Genomic DNA, 17,541 nt, shown 5'->3' on the forward strand with positions numbered 1-17,541 from the left:
AGGAATTGCAACTTCCAAAAGGTATAGTGTTAGTTGATTGCAGCAAAAACCAGAGAGAGACTTATGGCACCTTAGAAATTAACTGAGTAATTGTGGCATAAACATTTTTGTGGATTAGAGCCCTCCATCTCGTATCTGATAGTGGTGTCCAGCCTATAAAAGCTTATGTCACAATAAATCTATTAGCCTTTTTATATACCACAATACACAGTGGCAAATGTCTTTTTAGATTGTGAGCCTGAGGGAAGGGACCATCTTCATACTGTTTTTGTTTTTTTTTAGCTGCTCAAAGAGCCATTTTGGCTAAAGAGCAGGGCATAACTTCCTTAAATAAAATAGTTTAACAGTCTTTTGCCAGTTATGCCAAAGCTTCTCATGGGATGTCAGTTAACAGGCTATGTACTCCAGTTCCATTTTCCTTCTACTTATAGTTCCAGATATTTATTGAACTTGATCATGACCACTGGGTTCTTATTACATATATTTGGGAGAGGCCCAGACCCTGTCTTTGGAAAATGCTAGATCCCTGGCAACAAATTTTCTTTGTGGTGAGTAACATACAGCCCTCAGCCTAATTTCATGTGGGTTGCAAGAAAAGGGGGAACCTGGAGTCTGGGAAGAGGAATGATAGGGAAGAGGCACCAAAACAGATGCAACATGGGGGTAGGTCCTAAGTCCAGACCTCTAGTAACAGCAGATTGACCCTTTCCCAGGAGCATGATGGTCAGGAAGGGAGGGTGAGACAGCGTTGCTGTGTCTACTTTTTGGCTGTGTTCCTACCCACCACTGGCACGTGGACCCTAACAGATTTTTCCCCCCAAGGGAATGTAACAGTGGGTTAAAAAATGTTTTCCACCCCTGTTTTAATAGTTAATGTTTTGAACTTGGTCAAGTGTTGAAGGGCCAGCAATGTTGTCACCCTCAACTCATTCTCAGTGCCAAGTCCTGAGCCCATCTCTCCCAGTCTAAATATCAACCAAGGCTTTGGCAAAGACCTCTAGTAGGATTATGCTGCTATTCACATGTGAGAAGAACCCTTTGGCTATGACTCAACATCATGGGATAAAATGTATGATATATGTAACAGGGAGGAGGTGCCTGCCAATTTTAGGTAGTTATGTATCCCTGCATGTGTTGCATGTGTTTTGCATGTGTTGGTGCTAGCCAATGTTGGCTTTTTTTTTTTTTTTTACTTGTTCTTATTTTCTCTGCTTTTTTATATTGTGCTGGGTTTTTTTAGTTGCCATTTTGTGTGTGTGTTGCTGCTGTTAGCTGCTTTGGGTACATTTTCATAGAAAGGTGAATATAAATTAAATGAATAATTGAAATGACATAGACTGCCTCAATTCCGAATGTGCTTTGTTTGCACAAGTTCACAGAAATCTCTTCTGTGTACAAATGTCAAACTAAATTAGAATCCTAGTACCTTTCTTATAATGCATGGTCAACTGTAAATGAGTCAGGAGTATGAATCACCTTGTTTCTTAGAGTCCTTCAGATGCACAGTGCTTTTCCTCATATCCTGTTTGCAGATGAGGAGCCTGTTATCCTGTTCAAAGCAAGCGGTCGAACTAGAATTCAGGCCTTAATAGCAAAGTACAAAAGAGTTACGCTGTTTTGGTTTTGTTCCTAAGTAGTAAGGAAAACCCAGTTACTGAACAAATAGCTGCAGTCATCAGACAGAAATGTAGAAAAACAAAGCTTATACAATAGTTAAAAGGAAATTGTGTGTAGTTCTTTTCTTTTTTAAAGAAAATGAGTGGCTTCATTTAATATTTTGTAAGGAAATGGGGCTTTTTATTGGCTAACTTTGAAAGATCGTTGTCTCCTAAACAAAGAAAATCTAGTGTTTTCTGGCACGATCTCTAATGTATCTTTCTGCATCAGATATAATGCACAGGTTTCTTCAGCAAGATTAATAAGTATGTGTAATTCTATAGAAAATCTGGGTTTTGGATCATTTTGGGAACTATAATGCAGTATTATTTACAACAGAGTAAAATTTTACAGGCTTCTTTTCCCCATATTGCTTTCGTTTGAATTCATTTTGTGCCGTTTTGCACACTATGCAAAGGAAAATCTGGATTTTCTATTAGTTTTATATTTGACATATGGCTGTAGCCAATCAGTGCTTGGATCTGTTGGTAAGTGTATCTGTATTTAAATAAATGTTCACAAACAAATATTGGCCACTCTTACACTTTAAACATTTTAGGTTCACACCAAAAAAGTAGCAGGTGAAATCAGCCCTTAGGTAAAAAAAAAACCCTGACCCTTTTCCAACTGTATACTGTAGAAGCGTTTGTACTTTATTTATAATAATTTATTAGATTTCCATAAGGTCCCAGGGTGGGTTACAACTATAAAGTACGTGGTTATAGAATATTAGTGTAACTAAAGCAAAAAGGTGTGAAAACAATTAAAAGCAGTTCCAGATGTTTTTTTTAAGGCAGTTAAAAATAGTTCCAGTACAGATGCAGACTGGAATAAAGATCTCCACTTAAAAGGTTTGCTGGAAGAGAATGGTCTTCAGTAAGAGCCAGACAAACAACAGACACTACTGCTTCATATGGAAAGTGTAGGTGCCACCACACTGAAGGCCCAATTTCTATTCATAAGATGGTATCTGTAGGAGGCCGTCTCTTGTGGAGTGTAGTAAACCACTGAGCAGCGCTTTTTTCCTGGGGGTACGCATACCCCTAAACGTTTTGTGAATCTTGGTGCTTTTGTCCATTTACTGTATTTATTTTCCCCGATTTGAACTATAAAATGGTGGTTTTTCTTGAGTCAAAATGAGAGTACCCCTAAACATTGTTTTAAGAAAAAAAAGCACTGCCACTGAGTATATAAAGGGTGAGATGCTCTTCTATGTATCCTTGTCTCGACCTGTGTAGGGCTTTGTACACCAGTACCAGCCACCTGAATTTGGCTCAGTAGCTAATTACAACTCTTTCAGCAGCAGGGGCACTGGCTCCTAGGGGCTGAACCCCTTTTGGTGCCCCCCCTGTATTTCTGGGGTTGGGGCCGGGACCTCAGGATATCCCAGAAGTGTGGAGCTGAAACACAGAGCCAAGCATGGCATGCCTCCAGTGGCCTGCTCCTCCTCCTGCTGCTGCTGCTGAGGGTCGAAGCAGCCTCCTGCTGGGGGAAGCACCAAGAGGAGGCATAGGAGGAGCCACTGGCCATTGAGCTACACTCCTCCCGGAATCCTGACTTCACGTGTGAGACATCACGATGTAGAGACATCATGTGTGTGACGTTCCCCTTCCAATCGCCATCGAAAGATGGTACCTCTGTTCAGTAGTGGTAAAAGGTAAAGATAAAGGACCCCTGGTTAAGTGCAGTCAAAGGCGACTATGGGATTGCGGCACTCATCTTGCTTTCAGGCCAAGGGAGCCGCCGTTTCTCAGCAGACAGCTTTCTGGGTTATGTAGCCAGCATGACTAAACCGCTTCTGGCGCAACAGAACACCATGACAGAAGTCAGAGTGCATGGAAATAATGTTTACCTTCCCGCCACAGTGGTAACTATTTATCTACTTTCACTGGTGTGCTTTAGAAATGCTAGGTTGGCAGGAGCTGGGACAGAGCAACGGGAGCTCACCCCATCGCGGGGATTTGTACCACTGACCTTCTGATCAGCAAGCCCAAGAGGCTCAGTGGTTTAGGCCACAGCGCTACCCACGTCCCTACAGCAGTGGTGTAACGTGGTGGCGATTGTCTGCCCAGTGAGCATTCAAGCTTCTCCATGTTGCCATAATTGAATCTTTCAGGGCAGCCTTAAGGGCAGCCTAACGTAGAGCATTTGGAGAGGTAGAATAAAGACTTGTTGATCACCTTGGTAAAGAGTTTTACTTGCTTTGGAAACCCTTTCCTCCAAATAGATCCTCTGTACCAAAAAGAGAATGAGTTTCCCAAAGTGCTTAACAGCTAAAATTTGACCATACATGTTTGGGTTGGGAGTTGAGAGAAGCTCATGGCAGGGGAAATCAGAAGCCCTGCTGTGTTGCAAATGGTGTCTAAAGCTGATATCCCTTGCCATGCATATACGACTGCAGAAGAGAGCTGCTTCCTTGTCATGTGAGCCCACATCTTTGGGGAGCGCGCCTGAAACAAGCAACAAGAAGATGAGAAGGGTGATAATGCTGTATTTTCCTCATCCTGTTAGCACTCTGCTAGAAAAGGATCTCTGCCCATTAAATTGCCCCATGATTGTTTAATTCACACATTCCTCATAGTGGCACTATGAGAAACTGGCTGTCACACTGCACTCCTTATATGTGCATGCAATGTGAATGAAAACAGTGGACTAAGTCTCAATTCTTAATATTACCCAGGCAGTTTAGGTTACGGCTGCTTGTCCCCTATTTGTTTTTATTTTCATTACTTCATCTAACTGGTTATTTTTTTAATTGTGCATCTATGCTGAGATCTAGCCTGGAGAACTATAGCAGTCTCAATGTCACACTATTCCGGCCTTTCTCATAAGAGAGGAAATAATGAAGGAAATTCAATTACTCCGTAGCACAAATGAAATGCAAGCTTGTTGCTGGAATGAAGAGCAAATGGAACATTGCTTTGGATCCATTCTTCCAAGCATTTAATGCATTTTTAATTTTGTGACAACAATTTAAAAAGGAGATACCACAGCATGAAAAGTGGAACACAAGGAAGCAATTCATTCCTGCTGCTTCCACTTTCACATGAATCATTTAACACATTCATTGAAAGCCGTCTGGTCTGTATTATAATGCTCAGGAAGATATGCAAGAAAATATATAGGGACATTTTCATGTAGTTCTTTCATGTAGTTGGTAACCATCTGTCTCGAGAGACAATGGAGTGTGCCTCTGGGGGTGAAGTTAAACCACTGCATTAGCAGCACTGAAGAGATCTCCCTGGGGCACAAGCCTGGGTAGTGTGTATGGAGGTCCTGGGCTACCCCAATGACAAAAAAAACACCTATTAGCCTCCAAAGGAAAGCAGAGCTTGACTACAGGAATTGCCAGAAGGACGTGTAAAAGATGCCATCCAACTGTCTTAAGGATTCCACTCTGGATTTTTGTAGGGTTTACTCCTTAGCCTTTTCTTCTCCCAGAGATGTCCCACAAGGCAGTGGAGGTATAGGATCAGAGTTTTCCTTCTCTTGGATGGGCTACCTTTCCAGATGGACGAGCCCCACCTGCCTGTTACAGTAACCACCTTCCTGACTGTTGGGCCCACTACTGGTCTTGCTCATATGCAGGGCTCTGAGACTGATCTGGTACCCTCACCTGGTTTAGTTGGCCAGTAGAAGCTGTTCTCGGGCTGTGGCCGCTGTTGCATGCCGACAGCTTCGAGGAACCACAGGTAAGAGCCCAGTGCAGGGTTGGGGGCCAAAGGTGGACAAACTATGCCAGAAGGAGCATGACATATTCCCTCCCAGATGTACTGTCCCTCCCCTAACACCCCATACACCCCATTGTCATATATTAGAGATAAGGACCTTCATATGTTGTTGGATTCTAACTCCCCTCAGATAACATGGCCAATGGTCAAGGATGATGGTTGTAGTTCAGCAATATTTGAAGGGTCACAGGTTAGCCATTCCTTTTTGCAAATGAAGGGACACTGTTTCACTGGTGTGTGGGTGTGTTCACAGCAAAGTTCAAAGGCCCACTCCTGGATACATTCAAAATTAAATGCAAAAAAACAGGGTAATGTAATGGTAAGAATATTGTGCTTTACTATAGTGCTTTTAAGAGAGAGTCAGATGTAGTCTTCCATCTTTCCTAAATGGCACCACTGAGAAAAGAAGTCTATTTTTTAATATTAACAGTTTATTACTGTGGTGCCATTTGGCTGATGAACTTGCGCAAGGAATGTTTCAGATATACACTAGCAGAAATATAATAGTCAAATACTGGACCATGTGATATTTGTCCAGTAGGTCTCAATCTTCCATGAGAAAGTAATGGAGTTTTGAACTCTTGGTGGCGTGACAGGTTTTGCTGGTTCAGGTCAGTCTCCCCTTACAGGCATGGGAACTGAAATCCATTATTCAGCCCTGGATTAATTACACAGCAGGCTGAGCTTCCACTTGTTCAAATAATGTGGCAGCAAAGCCCAATGCCCTTATTACAAGCCACCATTGTCGGGGTGGGTTACATGGACGTACTGTGAGAGAATCTGATCCTCGCTGCTTTCTCACTCCAAACTGCTGAATGCTGAAAGAGAAAGGATAAAGTTTGCTTTAGTGTCAGTGACAAAAGGCAACCCAATTGCGGAGGCATTTTCTAGTCCTTAAACTCTGGCGGAGGTGATTAGGTGGAGCTGGCTTTCCTGGAATTGTAGGGTAGATTTTCCTGTTGTGCTTTCAGTATCAGCTGTCTCACAAAGTACACTGTTGCTGCACTAAAGGTCCAGGATTCATGTAGCTAGCAGAGGCTTCCACAGGCCTCTTTGGCTTTTTACAGTCTACTGAGGGGGGGATCTGCGTGATCATTTAACAGCAATGTTTCAGCAAAAACAGGTAGGGCCTAAATCTGCTGGTGGGTATGCTGGTTGGTATATTTCTTTGAAGAGGTTTTAAATGTAGACCTGTCATAGGCTATACTGTTCAACTTTATGGTTAGCAAACTTGTCTGTAAACATTACTTGTGTTTATTTCTGGCGCCTTGGCATGCTTTGCAGCACTGCCCTAATGTTTTATTTCATGTATATGTCTTCAAACATGGGATATATGTTCAATAGTTTATACAGATGCTTGTTCATGTCGGGAGGCATTTGAGTTAAAAAAACAGATTAAACAGAATCTCCCCATTGCCATGCAGATTTTGTAATATCTGAGTTCTGAGTAATTTGGTTTCTAATCTAGGATCCCAGCATTAGATAGGTCTCAGCAACCAGGCAGCAGGTGATGAGAAAGAGAGTTGTGCCATTCAAAGTAGACATGGCTGGGCTAGATGGATCAATTGTTTAGAAAGAGGAGGGCTAGCTAGTTGTAAAATTTATGGATTCTTTTTAATGCTTTGTTGTTGTTTTCTGTATATGTTATTGTTTTTGTAATTGATGAACATTCCTATATAATATATATAAATTTTACGAAATAAATGTCTGTCTGTCTGTCTGACCACAGCTTCAGTCCTAGGAGTATTTCTTTGGCCCAACGTCCTTTTTTTTAGGGGAGAGCAATTACCCCGGACCTCACACAGGGTCATAATGTAAACACTGACAAATCAGCACTATGTTTTGGGGTTTAACATCATTGTATCTTTTTTCTTCTAAGTCAATCATGCTGGCCAATGAATCGGTAAGACTAGGACCAGGAAGGAGTAATTTCGGTGCTGTATGTTTGCTTGAGCTTTTTTACTTCAGTTGTGGTGGGGGTCCTGTATTAGTGATCCAATTGACCTAGAAATTTATTTAATCAGCGTATCGCTCATTAATTCCTTTCCCCCTCCTTTCCCCCACACCTCTAGGCTGACCAATTGCTTGACCATCACCCATCCAACAGAAGCAAGCAATACTTAATAGCTAGGCTTTAACTTTATATGTGATGTCTGTGTGCTAGCTGATGAAAAAACATAGTTCTGTATTCTGCAACTGAATCCTATAATATTTTTATCTTTTTGTTTTTGAGGTATAAAATAAGCATACTTTAATATAGCAGTATTAAATTCTGAGATCAAATAGAAATAGTTCTTGAATATATTATTTGTGCATAACCTTTCTCCAACAGAAGAAATATAGGATGCAATGAGAAATAAGGGGCTGATTGAAATGGACATCCAACCACTATGCCCCTCAGTCTTAAAAAGGATTTGCTGACACACTTTCTTACTCAAATTCCTTGACCAGACTAATTCTGTGGTTCTATATACTGATGTCTCCCACATATGGCCTAGTGAATTGAATAGGAGCTATGTTCAGTGTAGTTTATGTATTAAATATTCGTGGTCAAATATGTTCAACAGCCAGGTACGGTATATGGCATGGTGTTTATTTTTTTGTCTGCTAGTAGTCAATGGCTTGAAGTTAGAAATCACTGAGATTTGGTGGGAAAATTGCAGTCACGCTTAAAAATGCATTTTATGCTTGAACCAAGGTAGCACATGATTTCAGTTAGTTTTCCCATTTGATCTGTATCTTTTGACTTGGGTTCATTCTGCTAAATACAGTACTGTTCCATGGTTTTCTTAGTTCCTCTTCAAACTGGTCTACTCACTGCATTCTTCAAATGACTTCATTCAAAAATACGTTGCAAAATGGACTGGGTTCCACCTTAATGGTTTCTGGATTGCAGCCTTTCCTTTATAGGAGAAAGTTGTTTTCCTGCATAATAATAATAATTAATTTATTTATTATTTATACCCCACCCATGTGTAGTGATAATGGAAGGATTGACATTTGTTACCATAATGTGCTAAAAGGTAAAGGACCCCCTGACAGTTAAGTCCAGTCGCAAACGACTCTGGCATTGTGGTGCTCATCTCACTTCACTGGCCGAGGGAGCCGATGTTTGTCCGCAGACAGTTTTTCTGGGTCATGTGGCCAACATGACTAAGCTGCTTCTGGTGAAACCAGAGCAGCACACGGAAACGCTGTTTACCTTCCCGCCACAGCGGTACCTATTTATCTACTTGCACTTTGTTTTTTTGTTGTTTTTTTAGAAGAATTTATTAGCATTTTCATAATACAACACAAACCCAGACCCACACCTACAAATACAAAACAATTACAAATACACATAATGCCAGGATTCTTCTTCTTATTTATATACCTAGCAAAAAAAAAATTTCTATTTCCGAATCTTGACGATTGACTTCCCCTGCCTTTTCACCTTCGGTTTTAAATCCATATTTTCCTTTCTTAACACCTTTTCTCTATAAAAAGAATTTAACTTAGATTAAAGATAACACAATTATCTTCATCATCCTATTATATCGTAAATCTTGACAAAATATTCTTATAAAAACTAAACTTATTTCTTCTGTCCATTATCATGCTGCTTTAACTTAGAATCCAATATCCCCTTACTTATTCAAAATAAACTTATAATTAACAAGCTTCACTCTCCGATTTCAGATACCATAGCAGACCATTTGCATTTTACATTTAGTACTTCATCCCACCCCCCCTCTGTCCATTGTCTTTCTCTGTCTTTCGCCGGAACCAATCCTTGAGATGTCTTCTTTTGCCAAATGTCCACAGATCCAGGCAGTATTCACAACAGACCTTGCATCAAGTTTCAGGGTACACATCACACCATTTCTAGGCTCCTCCGTTTCTTTGTACCATGCTTCTTCTTCTTGTAAATATTTTAATTCCATGTCCCATGCCCCCAAGCTCCCACCTCGGGGTCTGGATATTGTAAATTTTCCCGTTCCGGGGCTGCCACCCCCAGAAAACGGTTCCTTTTCCCGGAGTCGCCCAGCCATTTCAGACCATCCTTCAAGTACCCCTCCTAACTCTCTGCCAAGGTTTTCTTCCATTGTGTAGAACTTTTGAAAAGCCTCCTCTGTGGGAAGTAAGTTCTTTTTATTTATAATCCCACTCAAGACTTGCAATTTCCGATTAAGCAGTTCCAGCCTCAAGACAGCAAACATTTCTTCCTCCTTTAGACCAGAGTTCAAAACAAGTTCAAACACGAAGTCCAGCATTTTGGAGGAGAGGGTGGGTGTCAAATTTCAGTTCCTGTCTCTTCCTTCCTTTGTTTCAATTGTTTCCCACGTTTCCCCCGTCAGTCCAAATTTCCCATCGCCATTTTTTCTGAAGCCAGAGTGTAAAGATCAAAACTTTAAAAGGAGATATTTTCTGCCCACTTAATCCCCAAAGGGAAATCTCAGCAGTCTCAGTTTTCAAATTCCAAACACTTTGTATCCATTGTTGTAGCAGCAGTCACTCAAACTGGTTATTTTCTTTCTCTCCCGAAGGGAGGGAGGCAGGCTCCTTTTCCTCTTCCCCCCGGATCGTTCCAAAGATATAAAAGTCAATCAAAGTCAATCAAATACTCACAACCACCGGGTTCTTTCAATTCACAAAAGACAGGTAGAACTTAGACGCTCATCACAGGCTTTGCCGCCGCATTTACATCCCGGTTGGGGCATGTCCCCTATAGCCCGGCTCCGTCGTCCCTTCACCCCCACTCCCCCTTTACAGGGGGAGCGAGGGAAGGGTTCGGAGCCACAACGGGCACAGCCGGGGAGCCCAGGGTGCGGGACGCTCTTCCCGCACCCCACCGGAGCCCCGCTTTGCGGTAGCGGGGCTCCAAACCCCCGGGATGGACTGGGCGCCTCGCAGCCGAAGCAGCCCACGACCACCCGCAATGGCGTCGCCGCCGGAAGTTCTATCTACTTGCACTTTGATGTGCTTTTGAACTGCTAGGTTGACAGGAGTAGAACCGAGCTATGGGAGCTTACCCCGTCACAGGGATTCGAACCACCGACCTTCCGATCGGCAAGCCCTAGGCTCAGTGGTTTAGACCACAGCACCGCCTGCTGTGGTGCTCTTATTAAGTCATAGAAGCATAATCATAGAATTGTAGAGTTGGACGGGACCATGAGGGTATATCTATCTAGTCCAACCCCCTGCAATGCAGGAATCTTTTTGCCCAGTGAGGGGCTCAAGCCCCCCAACCCTGATATGAAGAGTCGCATGCTGTACTGACTGAGCTATGCCAGCAGTGCTCTTCCGATAAATTGTGCAGCATTAAGTGCACTAGGGTAGGAATGAAATCATGAAAACCTTCTGTTACTTGATGCCAGGAGGCAATATGTAATTACAGGTCCTCTCCTAGCAAGGGAGACTTCTTTGTGTTACTGTTAGTGGCCCTCTGCTATGTTGATGGACCCAGCTGGTTCATCTGGTGGATAGGAGAACCAGCAGAAGTACTGAAGTAAGCACCAAGTAACTTGAAGCCGCCATTTATCATTTTCCACAATGTTTCCATTGTCCCATGGCATTGTGGGAAATAATTTAATTGTAGACATTCTAAGCCATCTGGTGGGGAGGGGGCTGCCAGGGCCATGGCAGCTGCCTGATGATGTTACCTACTGATGATGAGATTGTTCCCATTGGTCATTCCTGTCTTTCAGTTATTTTCTGAATTCCATACATGTGTTGTCTTTAACCAAAATGGGTAAAGGGATTAGATAAAGATTGGTTCTTGGCATGTGTGTACAAGCCCTGATTGTATTTGTAGATTGCTGGTTCTGCTGGTTTTATGCACACCAAACATCCTAGTCTGAACCAGAGTTTTAAAATCACCGGCTCAGAATAATGTGTAAAGATCGTCATGCTATTTTCTGTAATGAAGTGTCAACCAAAATTTATCTTGACTTCCTGTAAGAACTTCTTTCTATCACAAAAATGCACATTTTAAGAGGAAAAAAAGCCCATGAATGTGATGTTCTGTCCTTTGCCCTCAGTATTTGTTTGTAAAGCAAATGGATAGTGGCAGTTTCTCAGCTGAAACCTAAAGTGTGGTCCTTCCTTAGGGAAGAGCCAGGCGATCATTGCTTTCTATTGTTGTGTACCTTTGTAGGCTTTGTTGGCAGTGTTTGGTGATCTCTTATCACACCAAACTTCAAACAGATTACAAAAATCTTGGTTGCTGAGAGGGGACATCATGCTATGGACTCCTTTTAGACAACTGAGAACAATGTTTACCCTACTACTGTACATACCATGTTGGTGATGGAATCCAATTGGTGGCCTTGCACTTATGGAAGGAAGGTTTTTGATCCAACGGATAGACAGAAGAGAGGCCATTTTTATCCATCCCCCCTGCAACCTCCAATGCCAATTTCCACTGGGGATACTTGGGGCTTGAATCAGCAAAAACTGTCACCCTTCCTCTTCCATTACCAGAGGTGCCAACAGAGGTGCCTCCAAAATCACTGTGTTAATGGTAATCTAATCCATTTTCAGTTATCCTATTATATAGTAGATGCTGGGGGGGGGGGGAACGGACCAAGCAAACTCTTATTTGTGATTGGGTTGGCAAGTTCTGAAAGTTCCACAGATTTTTGGCAAATAAGTGTGAAACCAAATGGTACATTGTTCTCAGTCTCTGTGGGACAAATGTTTTTCTCCCCTCGCCACAAAGCAAGTATGAATAAGAATTAGAGGTTGACTTGAACTTCACCTCCATTTGTTGAACTTTTCTGTGCTATTATGGTTTGGGCTGAGGTTATACATTGCCTTCCTGTCATCGTAACTGCAGCCCCTGGTTTAATTGTGGGGAAATGGCAGAAGGTTCAAAGAGATTTGGTTCCCAAGCTTGCTAATGAGCATAAGGCTCCATTCACCCTTAATGAACCAAGATTTCTATGTGAATTTGGGGGGCAGGCGGGGAGGTGAAAGAGAGGGGAGGCAGAGAGTTAACACAACGGAACAACGACTTTACAGTGTGCAGGGTATGCAGCTGGGCCATCTGAAGCTGTCCTCGGTTATGAGCAACAAAGCTTAAATAGATTGTACTGTGAAGAGGTACATTTCGGTGAGTGTGAAGCATAGCTTTTGCTTCTGCTTCACTGACCTGTCTGCTTATAACAGTGATAGGGCCTTGACAAGAGCTGAGGGAAGGAGCGCCACGTAGAGCGACTCTTTCAAAATCATTCCATGCAACATGATTAGTGAAAGAGGAAACAAAATGAAGTTTCGGTCATTTTTAGGGTTGATTTCTTTGGGCAGGGGGGGGGGGAGCTGCTGTTCTTGAATCCCACACTGAAAAAAGTCATTGTCGAATTGTGTGCTGCATTTCCAAGGCTATTAAAATGAATATTTGTACAGTAGAACAGCTTTTGACCCTCTTGGCTTAAAACAACAGAAATCCCTGACACCTTCACATATTATAATAAAAACAAAAAGAGAGAACAGGGTGTTTTAATTCCATCCATTCTCAATTCAGCAAATACTGTGTCACCCCCACCAAATTTTTGACAAGTAGCACTGAAGCACCACTTCCTGTTCTAAATATTTTTCTTTCTTTCTTTTCTGATCTGTGCTGTTGAACATGCTGATTGCTGTGGCTATAAAAGCAGTCACGTATCTATGCACACCTCACTGCATATGACTTTGTGGTATTTTACACCGTATTTGCTCTTATAATTTGTATATATTTATGTATTTGCTGTTCATTTAATCACAGATAACTTTTCATATAGTTAGACTCATACAATACACACACACACACACTGCAGATGTCCAAGTGCTCTATTGCAAAACCTGGAATCCTCAAAATGGGAGTCTGTTAATGTTGAGAAACAGCAAGGAAATTTGGGTGTTCTGTACAATAAATCAGATGTTCTCTGCTGCCACTGTTGATCTTAAAAGTTAACACACATTAATACATGGTAGCTCATTCTATAATGTAACTGTGAAAAGCTTTTGCAACAGCATTGTGATGGATGTGTGTATTTTAAAACACTGTTACTGGTTTGTTTGTTTTTAAGTAATAATATGAAAGCATTCCAAACATCTGCTCTTGCTCTTTGTGTCTTATGGGGGAGAGAGAGAAAATGGATAGTAAACAAAAAACAAACAAAAAAAAACACTTGAGGATGAGGGAAACACAAAAGGGAAATATAATTTTAAGTACCTTGGTTACTGGTGCATGGGCAGATTCCAAACAGTTGTGTAGCATTCCAGTCTGGAGAGGTGGTCAGTAAAGTGGTGAAAGTTGACAACCCCCCATGGCTGACCCCTCTGCTCTGTCTCGCCTAATCAAATTTTATGTTGTGCTTTCAGATAGCCGATCAGCTTCCCTGGATTTTGCTGATGACACAGGAGAGCTTTGCCTGAAGATGGAAACACTGGAGTCGGAACTGACCTGCCCTATCTGTCTGGAGCTGTTTGAGGATCCGCTGCTGCTGCCTTGCGCTCACAGCCTCTGCTTCAATTGTGCGCATCGCATCTTGGTCTCCCACTGTGCCACCAACGAATCAGTGGAATCTATCACCGCCTTCCAGTGCCCTACTTGTCGTTATGTCATCACCCTTAATCAACGTGGTCTAGACGGACTCAAGCGCAACGTCACGCTGCAGAATATCATCGACAGGTTTCAGAAAGCTTCGGTGAGCGGGCCCAATTCTCCAAGTGAAACTCGCCGAGAGCGAGCTTTCGATAGCAACAGCATGTCCTCCAGTGAAAAAGTTCTCTGCCAGTTCTGTGACCAGGATCCTGCTCAGGAAGCAGTAAAGACATGTGTAACATGTGAGGTCTCCTACTGTGAGGAGTGCTTAAAAGCAACTCACCCAAACAAGAAGCCGTTTACTGGCCACCGTTTGATTGAACCTATTCCCGACTCTCATATCAGAGGATTAATGTGTCTGGAGCACGAGGACGAGAAAGTTAACATGTATTGTGTGACTGATGACCAGTTAATCTGTGCCTTGTGTAAACTGGTTGGGAGGCATCGTGATCACCAGGTGGCAGCTCTCAGTGAACGCTATGACAAATTAAAGGTTAGTTTTATCTTAATGCTTTATTTGTTTACACTAACGAGTGTGGCGTCCTGAAACGATATATTCTCACCTTGTTTGTTGTGTCACTGATATATGCAAGCATGTCATTTACAATTCATATATTAAACTCATGTGCGAACACCTGCAGGCACTGGTCACTGTGCAAAATATATATTTTTGAATTAGATGCAGATTTTGAATGTGAAATAGACCTGGGTTTTGCATTAGGAAATGGCTAATCCTATGCAGAAAAATCAGTATATTTATGCATATATCTCAACTTCTTTCAGTGACAATTTTCCTGCATGGATTGTGTACAGGGATATGATGGGGTGTGTTTTGCATACCCTGGAGCTCCAGATCTGCAGGTCCATTTGTTGCATGAGAGAACAAGATTTTGCAGAACTTCGTGCACACTTCAAAGCCTCAGGATCACAACCATGAGCACAAGATTGTTAAAATAACTGTTAGATCTTTACATATTCCTGTGTACACGTGTATGTGTACCTGGAAGCAAGTCCCACTGTGTACAGTGTGGCTTATTCTGTAGCAAGCTTATTTAGAATTTTCAGCCTAAATGAAGAATTGTGTTTAATCCCGTTGTTTTTCTCTGTTTGCTTCTCTGTTACACACACAAAAAGCATTTTTATATGTACTGTCTTCAAGGAAGGCACATATTCATCTAATCAGACAAAATGACTTACAAATTTGTGCTACCAGCTTTCAGTCACACATGCATAACACATAAAAGCGATTTTTGAAACAGCATTTTTATGGACTCTAAACATCTATACTGCAAATTACAACTCGTATCGCCTGACCAGGCTACCTGATATTCTTTGGGCTCTCTTCTAAAATGTCCTTAGTATTCTGTTTCTCCAGATTTAACGTGGGGCTGATTTAAGGAATCCAGATAGCAGCTATGGAGAGAGAGGTGTGTCGTATTTGTGTAAGCCATGTTCTTTTAGCTGCCACAAAGGATGTAGAGCAGCAGACTAGAGGAAGGAGATGGAAGAAGCAAAAGCCCCCTCACAGATTCCTTTAGAGAAATTGCTTATAGAAAATTACAGCAGACAGCTCATGAATTGAAAGCAAAGGAGAGAGTACTATATTTTGGAACTCTGTATATGTCTAACAGGTTTTCCAGAGAACAACTGGGTTTATTGAAAGATACTACTTCAAAAATATTGCTTAATTTTTTAAAATATAACAATTTTACCAAGAAGTCATCATTAAAAATGTGATGTCGTGAAAATTTCCTTGGGAGAGGGAAAGCTGTTTTAATACATATTCGCAAAATGTGTATATGCACCTATTTAATCTCCGCTTGGTTTGAACTGCAAAGTTATTTTTTGTTTTCTTTTAGAAGATGCCTTCCACACTTAACCTTTAGAGTAAAGATGGGAATCCTGTAGCCCTCAAGGTGATGTTGAGCTCCAACACCCATCAACCCCAGCCCACAATGGCTGATGGTCTCAAGGGTGATTAGAGTTTTACACGAACTAAATTTAGAGGCCCAAAGGTTCCCTTACACGCTTTAGAGAATAGCAGGACTTGCTTCTGTTTACGGTGTTGTCCCATGGCTTGTTCTGTGCAAACTCAATGGGAACAACTGCGTAGTTCTCACTACTTTGATCTTTTATTGCCTGTGTTTGAAGCTGCTCGATTTTATGGCTGGGTGAGGTTTTGGTACATTGTGTATTGATCTTGGTGTGTTTCATTGTTTTTTTGCTAGCAACTCCAGTCATTCTTTTATGGACGCAGAGAGATAAAATGCTTTAGAGTAAATATAGTCAAGTTGAAGAGAAGGTAATATTGAAGTAGGGCCGCCATTTCAATTCAAAGCTGCTCAGCCTACCCATAAACCCTTAAATGATCCCATTGATTTCATGCGCAGAATTCCATGTGCATTCTGCCTTTCCGTCACGTGTTCTGAACCTACTGGATCAGACAGACATATTAGACATACCAGCACATATCTCTCTGTACACATTTCATTTTTAACATTTCGGGTTTTTTTAATGAAGTAACATCACATTTTTAACAATAGCATCTTAAATATTTACTGGTGTAATTCAGAATATGTCTGCTGCTCGTTTCAGAATGCATCTGTGACCGTTGCTTTCTGGATTATACATTTATAGTTCCATTCTCACCATGGTTGTTGTTAAAATACCACCTAAAATAATATTGAAAATACAATGATGTGATGTGATCTTAAAGCCGCCTTAGCAACATCATGGGTATGAGTACTCATGGCTTCTCTTATAACAATTACCTTTTATGTCATGGAGAATTGTAGCATGTTGAAGACTATCAGATGTATTATGGCGCAACCTTTTGTGGATTTTATTACTGTTGTAAGGAAGGGTGTGGTGTTGAAACCTTAATCTCCTGCTGTGGGCCTTATATACCGGTAGATAGAGGAATCATACTTTCATTGGAATAGTAGTTTACATTGGTATGAGTAGAAATCTCCCCACCCCCCATGCAAATAGCAGACATAAAGAGCTCAATTCAGGTCAGGACCACAGGAGGTGGCAAATACCTCGAAACCACAGCTAGGATTCTGATTCCCATCAGGGGCACCATTCTCACTATGTATTTTTAAAAGCCATGCAAGCAATTGTTAATTTTGTGAATAACATTTCGTTTAAGCTTGATCTTAACATGGCTACCCCTCTAGAAATTGCCGTCTTTGTGCCGTTTAGAGATGGGTACTAAGGACAAGTTATCAAATGTTGTGTTTGTTTATGCGATGAGATGGTTGGACAGTGTTCTCAAAGCTAGCAACATGAGTCTGACCCAACTGCGGGAGGCAGTGGAAGACAGGAGTGCCTGGCGTGCTCTGGTCCATGGGGTCACGAAGAGTCGGACACGACTAAACGACTAAACAACAACAACCATTAATTTAATTTTAAGCCAATTTATAAGTCATTTTCAACAGTATTTTTTTAATATTTTGACTGCAAGGGTTGGTTTTGCTTACAATTATTACTCAAGAAAATGCAAGCGTTAATGTAGTGGCAACTAATGGGGGAAAAACGCCATGTGATAGTTTGTGATTGCAATCTTGAATTTAGTTATTACAGTAA

At 41.6% G+C, this 17,541-nt stretch overlaps 1 protein-coding gene across 6 annotated transcripts in view; it reads left to right on the top strand.

Annotated features, from left to right (window-relative positions):
* The window catches only part of MID1 (midline 1), a 196,297-nt gene that overhangs the window by 115,363 nt on the left and 63,393 nt on the right, over positions 1-17,541 (top strand). For 5 of the 6 annotated variants that reach the window (XM_033147421.1, XM_033147419.1, XM_033147423.1 and 2 more), the window contains exon 2: positions 13,731-14,446. In XM_033147421.1, coding sequence (XP_033003312.1) covers positions 13,787-14,446 — 660 coding nt within the window. In that variant the 5' untranslated portion in view covers positions 13,731-13,786. Of the gene's footprint in view, positions 1-6,487; positions 6,511-13,730; positions 14,447-17,541 lie in introns of those variants that run through there. The other variant, XM_033147422.1, reaches the window with a different exon arrangement.

The sequence above is a fragment of the Lacerta agilis genome, chromosome 4 (assembly GCF_009819535.1).
Source record: "Lacerta agilis isolate rLacAgi1 chromosome 4, rLacAgi1.pri, whole genome shotgun sequence".
In the NCBI taxonomy this organism is placed as follows: Eukaryota; Metazoa; Chordata; class Lepidosauria; order Squamata; family Lacertidae; genus Lacerta; species Lacerta agilis.